The 13,381-nt window shown below is 39.6% G+C and overlaps 1 protein-coding gene across 4 annotated transcripts in view; it reads right to left on the reverse strand.

The window, feature by feature from the left end:
• Nucleotides 1–1,506: 1,506 nt before the first annotated feature.
• Nucleotides 1,507–13,381, reverse strand: part of ZNF804B (zinc finger protein 804B) — a 341,954-nt gene continuing 330,079 nt past the window's right edge. For all 4 annotated transcript variants that reach the window (XM_074945963.1, XM_074945962.1, XM_074945960.1 and 1 more), the window contains one exon: nt 1,507–9,794. In XM_074945963.1, coding sequence (XP_074802064.1) covers nt 6,182–9,794 — 3,613 coding nt within the window. In that variant the 3' untranslated portion in view covers nt 1,507–6,181. The remainder of the gene's footprint in view (nt 9,795–13,381) is intronic.

The following is a 13,381-nucleotide window of genomic DNA, read 5'->3' on the forward strand; positions in this document are numbered from 1 at the left end:
CATTTGCCATTATGCCTCGGTATGACTTCTTTTTTCATGTTTAAAAAATGTTTTTCATGACAAACTCACTGTCCTTTCAGTAAACAAAGATCTAGTATGAACAGAAGCGGAATTGTTTCTAAATGATGCTATGGATGAACGGAGAAGAATGTTTGGATCCAAGTTAGGCTTAAGCTAGGCATGAAAAAGGAAACAGATCTAGGATTCAGGTTTGGCATATGAACAGTATTTATTGCATATGTTTAATGTGCCAGTACTCTGAAATAAACCATGCCTACTTGCTGAAGAATTGCAGTATGTGGTGTCCTCTTCTGCTTATTTGAATTAGTATATGCAAGCTCCATTGATGAACACCAGCGAGTTCTTCCAAGAGTAAGAAGCAACGTACAACCTCATATCCATGCATGTGTTAGGTGCTGTGCTCGGATAGCACTTACTCAATGGGCCCTGATCTCAGTCGAAAGCCTCTTTGGTAATATAAATAATAATATATAAACAGTTTTCCATTTCAAGCCAGTTATAACATTCAGGGACTGCATATTTTTAGTGGAACTGGTCAAAAATTTCTGAATTTTGATTTTTCAATTTTTTTTGGTTAAAATATCAGATTTCAATGGAAAAAAGGGGAAAAAATGCAAAAATGTTCATACTCTGATTTAAAGTTTTTCTTGAACATATTGAGCTAAATACATCCCTGCTGAGACAATTAAGCCAAAGGAGTGACATAAGGAATTCATTTGGGCCGGTTCTTCTCAAATATATAGACAGATCTCATAGTCTATAGCCTGCAGCCATGTATACACACCCAGAGCAGAATTCAATTCATTGCATTCAAGCCTGTGGTACAGCAAACTTTTCTCTATTTTTTGGACTATGCTATGGATCTACCAAAATCCAGCCCTTTGCAAACAACCTGGAAAATGATGTGCTGAAACAGATTACAGATAGTTATTATCATTGTTTTGTTGTTATTTGTACTGTGATAGTGCTAAGAGGCTTCAACCCCATTGTGCTAGGCATTGTACAAACACGTAACAAAAAGGGAGGTCGTGCATCAAAGCATAAGATGAGACACAACAAGTGGATACAATAAACAGTTTTGGGAAGCACAAGGCAAAAATGAGACTCTTGTGATTAGTGTAATAAACTGCAGTCACAGAATAACAGCTGGCCTAACCACGGTAGGCATCTAGAAAGAGGCAAGTTTTAGGGAGGCTTGAAAGAGAATAACGTAGTGGCCTTTTAGATTTTTATGAGGAGCTATTTGCACGCATTAGGGATGGCCTGGGTCAAAGCACAAAGGTGTTGGCAAATCTGACAAATGGGTTACCAGAATAATTCTAAAAAACCCTAATTATTTCAGTGGGCAAACAAATTCCCCTAGTACATTGCTCTATTAAAAGTGTTTGCAAAGAACACATCAGTAGAATAATTTTTTAAGGAATATTTATTTTCAGTTCCATTTAAACAACCCACTTTTGTAACACATACTAAAATCTTTACGAAACATTTTAAGAAATGTCAGCATTATAGCTACAGGGATAAATTCAACATATTTCAGTTCTATAGATTAAAATACAGAATATGTTCACATAATTCTGCATTTTACTTTGTTGCTGCCTTATGCTTTACATTAAAAATACATGACTGACACTTTTGATACCATCAAGCCTTTTTATTGAAAAAAAATATTATTGCATTAAACTACATTCCCAGGAATTCATTGATTAAACTAAAAAAAACAAACAAAACAAAAACCAGCTGCATTGCATGTACAATAGTGCAATTCACTTAGCTACTGTATAATATAAAACACTTTATACAGAGAATACAAAACAAAATTACTAGTTTACATATTATACTAGTCAGAGTATTAGTCAGTTTTAATATAAACTAAACACTTTTAAAATCAATCAGGTCAAATGGCATGTTTATGCAAAACTGCACACCAAATGTACACGTTAGGTATTTTACAGAAATGCCTCAGTTACCAAAAAAATAGACGTTTCATCATTGTGGATCAGGGGGCTCAGTTTTGTTATTGGAATTGATGTTTATTGTACAGAATGGATGACACATATCTCTTTGACTAAGGGCCAAAGAATATATAATTATGCTAAAATACGTATTGATTTTGAGTGCAGATATCACACTTTCCCATGAGATAACATCCCAGCACCACCCACGTACTGTAACTTTCTTTAAAATAATTCTGAGTAAAGTCGGAACAGGAGCTTTCCTGCACACATCAGACCTAAGAATGCTGGTATTAACAAGGTGTATATGGTTTTAAAAATAAGATACTGAAAACCAAAGTGTGGGAATAAATTCAGCAAAAAAGTCATATTGAACTACAACGGTACCAAACATTTTCAAGAAAATCCACCTAAATGCATCAAGGAATCAATTTTAGCCTCCCTTTAAATGCAGCACATAGTGACTATTTTACTTTCATTCCGTTTCTGTTCCTTTTTATCTCTACTTTTCCCATCAATAGCTTTACTTCTGTTTTTCACAGTTCTACTTACTAGGTTTTATTGTTTTAATTTGGGTTTTTGGCTATTTGTTTCACAAGCTTGTCCATATTTATCTGAAGGAATGCCTTTTTCTTGATTTTTTTCTTAATTTGATTCTGTTTCAATTATTTCATTTACTTTACACAAACAGGTGATGTGTATAACTAATTTTTTAGATTTTTATAAGCAATCTGATACTTTGTGGACTACCTTTTTTTGTTTGGTCGATTTTTTTGCTATCATAAATATTTCTTAATTAGTATTGTTGCCTTTAAAAAGTGAAGACTCTGATCCTGAAAAGACTTGTGCATATATGCTTAACTTTACAGAAGTGAACAGTCCCACTGAACTCAGTAGGAGTACTCAAGTGTGCAGAGATAAACATGTGCCTCAGTCTTTGAAGTAAGACCTTGAGGTTCATATGTAAAAATGTATGTGCATTTGCACATATACCTTTGTGCAAACAGTTACTGCGGTTGCATGCACAGTTGAGTATTTAGGCATCTATCCATTTGCAGGTACAATTGCTCAGCATACGCATGCAACTGTGGTAACTACACACGCACACTTTTGCTCGTGAACCTTAGCCAGAGACAACCCATGCCTGCCGATGTGGAGAAGGGGGCACAGTGAGGGCAGCTGGCTTCGGCATTGTTACTGAGCATGCTCAGTCTGTGCGAGCATGCTCAGTACAAGCCACACAGCAAATCTGGGGGGGCACATGACCCCTCATTCCCTCCCCCTCACGCGTTGCCGCCTCATGACATATATTTGTAAAATTTAGCCCAAGTCATTTTAAGTGGCTTGAAAGGTAGTGCATTCCTGAAGAATCCATAATCTAGTTCCCCTCCTTTTTAATTCGCAAACAGAGTTGAAATAGATACTGAGAATTAAGAATTATTAAGAGCCTGCTAATATGTGTTTATACTTACATGGGCGGGGGGAGGCTGATAGACATATTAACTTCTGCACCTTCTTGAATAAGTTTAATTCATGTTTAAAACCCTTATATATCACTGATTATTATTGGTGGTGAGGTGTTTTTATACCTTGTCTGTTTTTCACAAAAAATGATGTTCCGGTTGAAATGGGTATCATTTGAAAAAACCACAGTTGGTTTACTTTAAATTTTTTTGATTGATTTTAAATTGACTAGTCAGTAAAGCCCTAATTCAGCCACGCACCTAAGCACACGTTTAAGCCCAGCCTTGTTAACAAAGCACTTAGCACATTTTAACTGCATAGCTACTTTACTAAAGAGAAATAGACTTAAACACAGGCATTGCTGGATCAGGGCCTAAAATGTCAACATTTGCCAATAGTAACCACAGTGACATGTGAGATATCACACTAATTTCCAGTTTAGTGATTGTATAGTAAATGAATGTGGTTTCTCAGATATCACTGGATGTGGTCACTTAAAATGCTTGCCTTTTTAATAGCTGTGCACTGTCCTTCCCTGATAATCCATATGCTGTGAGCTTTTCCTAGACCCAGTTTGACGTCATCCCTAAGTCACTCTATAACTACCATTCTTAAAGGAGTTTTATAACCAATAGCCCATCTACCTCCCTTGTTTTGGAGATTATGGAATTTTAAAAATTAAACAAAACTATTGTTGAGCCCCTCCCACTCAGTCACTCAGACTGTCATTTCTCCCCTTCCCCTCCTCCTTTTGTCAGTGTGTTGTCTACATAAGTCCCAAACTAACTCTGAAAGAATGGAATCACTTGCATTGACATTAATGGATGCTGGATTGGCCCCTTAAATTGTAATCTCTTTGGGGCAGGAAACTTGTGTTATTAGGCTGTAAAATGCCCACTGAACTGTGGTAGCTATAGAATTAGTCCAAAAGTTTCAGATGTGTCTACTAATTTTGGGTACCCATTCAGAGTCACTAAAGACAGGATTTCAAAGGGGATCAGCTCCCTGGAAAGTGGCTCTCAACATCTCTGAAAATCAAGCATTAGTTGGGTCAAGTTGAGCATCCAGAAATAGTGGCCACACTTGAATGTTGTGGTCTAATAACACCAGGCCACTCTGGAAAATTCATCTGAAGCTGCAGTTTTACTTGATTGTGACTAGATTATTTTCATTCCAGGTTGATTAAAACCAAGTTAAAAAATTCAGCTATAGATTTTGCTTTAAAAACTTGCTTTCTTCTAACCACAGCTACTTTCCTCTCTTTCTACAGCTAACCGAATATCATGAAAAAAAATTCCCCAAAAGTTTGCTATTATATATATTGGGAATTAATTCTGGGAGTGTAGATTATCAACTCTGTACTAAATCCTTTCAAATTCATTATCTTTTTATCCAAATTAACAGGTGTAATCTGTCAGCTGTTTTGTTGGCCAGTGATATTGACAGGCATAGTTGTACTCTAACTATAACCAAGAACTTTATTTAATACAGAGTATCCAGTGATGAGTATTAGACCACCATAAAATATAATCGGTTGAGGCTCCGTTGAAGCACATAGATAACTCTAGGTATTTGAGTACTCCCACTGATGTCACTAGAATTACTAATGTGTGAAGGTTGGGCACTTGGTTCACTGCCTTGCTGAATCACAGCCTTAACTTTGAGAATTTTGGAAATTATGTTAGGAACTTCATTGCATGTTCATTGTTTACCAATTGTTTTTTTCAGTCCAGTTTTATTTCACACTGCTGAGAGTCTTCCACTACAGTTGTCAATTCTGCTCTGCATTATACACATTCATCACTATTCGCTTCAGTGGGGCTGCATAGGACAGAGGTAGAATCTGGCCCTTCTGGTGAAATTCTGGTTCCCTAACCAAAGACCACATACAGAGAATTATTTGCAAAAGGTAACCGTGTTGATGTTGGGCCTAGCTGAGACCAGTACAACATAATTTCCAGCAAACATTTTCTGAGAAGGGGTGCACATTTTTTTGAGAAAAGTATATATAGATTCTTTGGGCACGATTCTCTAGAGCTCTGTTTGGCAGGGGAGAAAACAAAGCATCAGGGTGTCAGGTACGGTTCCCCACATCTCAAGGCCAGCTCCAGCCCCATTGAAACTTAGAGCTACTGAGTTCTGCCAATATTCCAGAGTGAATTAGTCTCTGCAGAACTAAGTTAGCATTACTGCATCTTTCTAGTTTTAGTTTTCACTTGGTGCTTGTCTCCACTACGGGGAGATTGACACTGCTGCAATCAATGCAGCAGGGACTGATTTAGCAGGTCTAGTGAAGACCTGCTAAATCGATGGCAGAGTGCTCTCCAGTCGACCCCGGTACTCCAGCTTTCAGAGAAAAGTAAAGGAAGTTGACCAGAGAGCATCCCTCATTGATGCAACTCAGTGAAGACACTGGGGTAAGTCGACCTAAGCCACATTGACTCCAGCTACGTTATATGTGAATAACGTAGTTGGAGTAGCGTAACTTAGATCGACTTACCCTGGTAGTGAAGACAAGCCTTTGGTGGTGTGAAAACTAAATCAACATTCATATTCTGTCAGCCATACCCTTGACTTTTAAATATTGCTGATGTGCCCCTACCACTTCCCTCCGGATGTGTGATTGATTATGAAATATCAGTTTTCTTCAGATTTTTTTTTGGAGCAAAGGAGTAATAGTTTTGCTAATTTAAATAACTAGAAACCTTGAAAATGTCTCTCAGTCCAGGTAACTGCTGGGTCTAGCTAGAGCAAGAATGGTGGTGAAGATCTTGTCCTTGGAACAATGGATGAATTAAAGGATTCAGATGGAGGGCAGCAGCTGCAGCTGCATTCAGGTGTGGAGTGAATAAAGTAGGGATAAATGCAGTATGTGGCAATGATGGGAGGGTCAGACAGGAAGGGTGGATGGGTGTGGTGGAGACCAAATGCAGTGGGCGTCCTGTCAGTAGAGTAGGGTGGGAAGGAATGATGGTTGGAGCTAATGGGGAAAGTGATATGGGAGTGAAATATGATTCAGAGAGTGGGTGCATGTTGGTCAAGGAAAGATGGCTGCTATGGGGATGTACAGAAGTGGAGACCGCAAAGCGTTGCAGAAGGGTATGGTGGATTGAGGTGACAGAAGCATGATGCTGACTGGGAACAGAATGAACTGCTGGTGTTGCAGAGAAGGCAGATGGTCCTGTGGCAGGCAAAACTTTAAGGTGCTTTGCCAGGAGTTGTTTCTGCATATGCTGCTGGGCTTGCAGCTGAAGTAACCTGTACTTGTCTATTTCATCCGGTGAAAATGTGATAGGCTGTTGAGTTAAAGGAGGGGAGATGGATTTCCTGTACATTTCTAGCTCATTTTCTGTCTCATCACACTTATGCATAGCACTGTCACAATAAGTGTTTACATTTCCTTCCACTCTATGCAAGTTCACGCTTACATCATGTACTTCTTCTTTGGTCTCTGCTGAATTAACAACAGAATATCTATTAGAAGGAAAAGCACCAGGGAAATCATTTGGTACTGGGTCACAGCTTTGTATAGAGGGTTGTACTTCACTAATTAAGAGATTTGATTGTTCCTTTATTGCTGTGTTCCTTTTTATGCTGGGAGCCTGATAGCCTATTCCTATTTGAATTATGTCTTTAAAAAGACAATTATCATAATCAGTGCCTGTTGTACGAATAATATTATTTGTCTGTGAAGCTTCAAAATTGTCTTTCTTTGCACTGCTTTCTAACAAACTGGTTTCATCATTCCTTAAAACATTTTCACTTATATCTAGGGCTTTTTCAGGCATAAGTAACATTGCTACGTCACCTACTGATGATGAAAATTTACTAGCAAAGTGACTTTGTGAGTGATCCTCCAATTCCATTCCACAATTGTTTGAAAATCCCTCTGAACCATGTGCTTGTTCTTGGCTTTTCTTGGATTGCACTCTTTCTAAAAGTAGCCTGGCTGTCAATGACGTTCTCTCTCCCACTGTGTCTTTTGCTGAGTTTTCGGAAGAGCCAACATGAAATTTTTTTGATTGACAATTTACATTCTGCAGATCAAAATGTGTAGATTCTGTTTTTCCTGGTTCAGTGCTGTAACAGCCTTCTGTCTCTTCCTTGCTTTTATTCAAATAATATACTGTTTCTTTTGAGAAGGATCCTGAACTACTGACTGTTGATCTTCTGCAACTAGATGATCTTCCACTGCTTCTTGAATGTCTGGTGGAAGAACTTTTGGAGCGGTGGTATCTTCTATTTCTGCTGTATTTTCTGCCAGAATGTCGGTGTGTATTTCTGCTTTGCTTTGATCTGTCTCTATGGTGTAAACCTCTACGTCTTGAATGTCGTTGATATTTAATTGTATCCCTCTGTGTACAGTTTCTAGTTCTTTGACTTTTACTGTAGAAAAGGTAATCCTCATCTGCATCATCAGAAGAGGAAATAAAGTTGTGCTTTCCGTGTTTACATTTGTGCCTTTCATCTGTCTTGTTTTTTCTTTTACAACAAAAGAGCAAGTGACTTCTCAAGTGATCACTTGATCTGTGACTAGAGGAGCTACTTACATAGCTAGTTGAACTGCTAATGGAAGTGTTGGAATAGCTAGAATGTCTGTCAGAAGATGACTTTTGGGAGGATGCAAATCTCCAGTATCTTGTATAAGCTCCACACCCTTCATTTTCTGAATACCTGCTTTGAGAACTTGATTTATAACTAAGGAAACTTCCAATAGAATCTTTTCCACTGTCACTTACATCACTGCTGCACCTAGGCCAGTTTTGAATGGATTTGCAGTTGTTTTGGTTTTCATGTATTTCTTCAGAATAACTTAAATCACATTTTGCAGCTTTATGCTTTTTAGTCCTAGACACACAAGGCAAAAAGGAAATGCTTTCATTTCCACCACTGTGTGTTCTTTCACAGCTATGCAAATGGTGCTTTAAAGATCTCCTAGATGTTCTGGCATGGAGACTTCTTTCTCTTGTATAATCCTTTTGTGAGACATCAAGGAAAGCAGGCACTTTGGGTATGTTTTCATTCGAATAATGTGAAATGTACTTTTGACCACTTCCATTCATTTCTTTCTCTGTGTCTGAAACAGCTTTTTGCTGGGCCTTGTTATGGGTTTTGGAACCTTTTGTCTTCTTTGGTTTCAGTGACTGAGTATCTTGTTCCGTTGACATTTGCTTGTCTTCTATTAAACCTGAGGTTTCATTTTCATCTGCATTCAGATTTGTAGGGGGCTCACTACAGTTTTCTGAGTTTGTTTCACGCTCTTTACGATCTCTATGGTTTAGAGAAAGTCGAAAGTCAAAATATAATGGATTACAGCCATAGGAAATACAGGGTGCAGTTTTTGTAAACAAAAGAAGTTCTGTGGGCCACTGAAGGGCAGTGCTCCCATCTTTGCTCAGTACATGAAGAAATGGCAGTGCTTTGGGCTTCATCTCATTAACCACTGTCTCACTCGGCAGCATTTCTGTGTTTCCATTCACAGTTCCTGAACTCTCGAAAAATGTCTCTGTCTTGACCACATTGGGATTATAATGCAGCTCACTTGCATATCCCTGCTCAGCTGGGTGTTGTGGTGGGAACGCCGTTAAGAGGTCACTTAGCATGGTATCACTGTGCTTGTAAGGGTTCTGCTGGGTACAAAGATTGCTAGTTTGGCTTGGAGGTGAAATGAGAGTTTCCAACAATTTCTCAGTCTCATTCAACTCACCTTCTTGCGAGCCAGTCAAATCCAAATTTGAAAGCTGCATTTTGGTTTTGCAGAATGAAGGATGAGCGCTGACAATTTCTTCTAATTCTTTATTGCTGTTTTTCTCATTTTCTTTTAGCGTTTTAGTTTTTGCTGCTGAATTGCTTGATGCAATGATATCCATTTGACCTTGTGGGATATTTAATCCTCTATCCACACTTGCTTTTGTATCCTCACGCAAAACTGTGCAAGACTGACAGCCGTCAGGAGTTTGTTTTGTTTTATGGTTAGGTGATTCACTACCATCATACACTTCTTCAGTGTTCTCACTGAAAACTGATGCTGATGACTCTAACTTTAAATGGGCTTTTTTAGAGAAAGAAAAAGAAACTCCTGTCCTGTGACTAATATTGGTGCCATCTGAGAATGCTTGTGAGGCTTGATTTCCAAGCGAACAGGGTCTCTCGGTATGTGATTGGTGCCTGCTTAGTGTAAGCGCCTGTTGTTTCTCTAACATGCTTCTGGAGCGACTTTGTCCTTCACACACAACCATGCTCTTGGTACCTGCTGTGATTCTGCCATTTTTATCTATGAAAATTCCTTCCTGCAGTTGTTGCTTTTCCACCACCAGTCTGGGAGCTTTAAACACTGGTCTGCTGCCTGTGATGCTATAAATAAAGAAATAAAATGAATGGATTAATTAAATAATTGAAATAAGAAATTATTAACATTTCTCATGCTCAGTCTGTTGAAGGAGGGGGTCATTAATGCTGTTGAAAGTGAAAGCTATTAGATTGTTTCTATATTCTATAAATGCAATTCACCCCAGCCTAGGCCACCTCTAAAAAAGCAAGAAAGTCTTTATTCTCAAAAAGAAAAGGAGGACTTGTGGCATCTTAGAGACTAACAAATTTATTTGAGCATAAGCTTTCATGAGCTACAGCTCACTTCATTGGATGCATGCAGTGGAAAATACAGTGGGGAGATTTATATACACAGAGAACATGAAACAATGGGTGTTACCATACACACTGTAACCAGAGTGATCAGGTAAGGTGAGCTATTACCAGCAGGAGAGCGGGGTGGGGAAAAAAACTTTTTGTAGTGATAAACAAAGTCCCCCCCACACACACACACACACTCTCCTGCTGGTAATAGCTCACCTTACCTGATCACTCTGGTTACAGTGTGTATGGTAACACCCATTGTTTCATGTTCTCTGTGTATATAAATCTCCCCACTGTATTTTCCACTGAATGCATCCGATGAAGTGTCTGTCCTTCTAATAAGTGACTGTCATAAATATAAAGGGAAGGGTAAACACCTTTAAATCCCTCCTGGCCAGAGGAAAAACCCTTTCACCTGTAAAGGTTTAAGAAGCTAGGATAACCTCGCTGGCACCTGACCAAAATGACCAATGAGGAGACAAGATACTTTCAAAGCTGGAGTGGGGAGAAACAAAGGTTCTCTCTGTCTGTGTGTTGCTTTTGCCAGGAGCAGAGCAGGAATGCAGGTTAGAACTCCTGTAAAGGGCTAATAAGCAATCTAGTTAGATATGCGTTAGATTCTGTTTTGTTTAAATGGCTGATAAAATAAGTTGTGCTGAATGGAATGTATATTCCTGTTTTTGTGTCTTTTTTGTAACTTAAGGTTTTGCCTAGAGGGATTCTCTATGTTTGGAATCTGATTACCCTGTAAGGTATTTACCATCCTGATTTTACAGAGGTGATTCTTTTACTTTTTCTTCAATTAAAATTCTTCTTTTAAGAACCTGATTGCTTTTCCATTGTTCTTAAGATCCAAGGGTTTGGGTCTGTGTTCACCTATGTGAGGATTTTTATCAAGCCTTTGCCAGGAAAGGGGGTGTAGGGTTTGGGAGGATTTGGGGGGGGGGAAAGACGTTTCCAAGTGGGCTCTTTCCCTGTTATATATTTGTTAGACGCTTGGTGGTGGCAGCAATAAAGTCCAAGGGCAAAAGGTAAAATAATTTGTACCTTGGGGAAGTTTTAACCTAAGCTGGTAAAAATAAGCTTAGGGGGTTTTTCATGCAGGTCCCCACATCTGTACCCTAGAGTTCAGAGTCGGGAAGGAACCCTGACAGTGACCAACTGGGAACAAGAATGACTGCACCTTGTTGTTTTGCATTCGAGATCGGACTTATATGATTATTGGACTAATGGTCTCTTTACTTATGCTTTAAAAATGAGTTTTGCTAGACAAATATCTGTTCTTGCAATCAATACAGTGTAGAAGAACTAGTACATAATACATCCATGCCAAGCATTGTGGACAGGAAATCAGAGTTTGAGTGAAACTGGAAAATATTTTAACTCAGTACAGGGAAAAATTCTACCTGTGTCTAAAAGTATGAGGAGAGGAAGCATGGGGGGAGTCCATTTATTTGCTTTGCTTCTGACACCACTTAAAACCCACAGAGAGGTGGCTCTGCAGGCCTTCAGCAGTGGGAGCCAATAAGGAACGTTCTGGGTTAGCATTAGAGGCATGTTCCAGCGCTGTGGGTGCACATGCCCCTCATTTAGCAAAGGGAGCTCCTATGCCATCCCCATGCCATTTGTTGTGTGTCATGCAAGAATAATCTCTTAGGGGGTGCAGTGAGTGGCGGTGTTCTTTTCAGGGTGCCGTTCTGGTCAGAGCAGAGGTGCCTGCTAATGCTGGTGTGTCAGTATGTATCCATGCATGTGCTAGCAGTAACTTTGAGTCGGCCAGCATTTAGACCCATAGGGAGCTCAGCTCTTGTGGAACTTGCAATACATTACAAAGCACTAGCTGGCGACAGCAGGGTCTCTGTTTATGGCCACCTTTCCCCAGAGCAATTGAGAGCTGGCAATACCACACCTAACCTGGGGGCAGCAAGGCAGCACTGTCCTACCACTCTCTGCACCCACTATTCCAGCCACTGTGGATAGAAATGGCAACTGTTTTTCTTTGCTCCCTATCAAGAGTTAGGGGTAGCAGGATCTTTCTAAAAGCCAATGTATTGTGTCCTTCCCAGCCCAGCCTTGGCCTTACCTCCCTACTTTATCAGTGCGTCTGGGGACGGCACACAGTTTATCCCTCTGCCGTAGAAGGGCATAAAGAGCCTTTTCACAGATAAGTGTATTTCATTTAATTAAGTTGTATGAAAACCCAACTTTACCCGAAGTCTATTCCCCTGCAGTCATTCTTAGTAGAGCAGGCCAGGAATTTTTTCAACTTAATGTTTTTTGACGGAAAATGCTGATTCATTGAAGCCTGATTTGCAGCAGGGTCTTGAAGCTGGGTCTCTCATATCCCACATGAATGCTCTAACCACCAGGCTGTGGCGTCAATGTCTCTCACTCTGTGTCTATGCATTGAGAGGAGGTGTCATTTCCAGCTGGAGCTCACATACACACTCTAGCTTTGACTGGGCTAGCACGTTAAACACAGACGTGTCGCTGCAGCGGCTCAAGCAGTGGGAAGGGCAGGCTGCCTAGCGTACTATCCCATCTGAGACACGAGGCACGTACTTGAGTAACCCCAGTGCTCAGGCCATTTTTAACTATTTTTAACACTCGAGTTTGATCAGTGGGTGTGTCTCCTCAAACTGCAAATTACAGCTTCCGCTCAACGTGTAGATGTGCCCTAAAACTCTCCTGTTGGAGCTGCTCCACTTTGTATAAGTCACTGAATATTTATGGGCCAAAGAAAGAGAGAGAGATTGATGCCATAGCCTGGTTCAGAGCAGGGGCCTGAAATCTGCATCATCTATATCCCATGTGAGTGCCCTACCTACTGGAGTATTGGTTATTGTGGGCTCTTGCACTCATGTTTTTTCATGAGGAATTTCAAAAGGTCTCATTTTTGTTCTCCATCGGAAAGAAAACAGATTCTGAAACCCTGAAGTTTGTCATGAAACAGAACTCTTCTTTTTCCATCCAGCCCTAATGCACAGTGCTAAAGTGACATACCTCAACCTTTTACTCCAAAAAGGTTACATTGGCCTGGAATCGTTGCATAGTACACCATGAATGTTGTTATTTCCACTGTACTGAAAGCTTGGTTTGTTTTTAACATAAGAATGACAGTTTAATTAACCCATTATGGTCATAGATTAACATCTGTTGGAGGTCTGGGAACAACCTACTCTGTTGAAGCATTTAGTGTATGTAAGTGTCATTAAACAAAAAAGAGATTTGTCAGACATAAAGGTTTATTAGTATAAACATTGTACTATACATCTATTATTATCATCAGTTTAACTAACAGTACTGGG

Source organism: Natator depressus, chromosome 2, assembly GCF_965152275.1.
Source record: "Natator depressus isolate rNatDep1 chromosome 2, rNatDep2.hap1, whole genome shotgun sequence".
In the NCBI taxonomy this organism is placed as follows: domain Eukaryota; kingdom Metazoa; phylum Chordata; order Testudines; family Cheloniidae; genus Natator; species Natator depressus.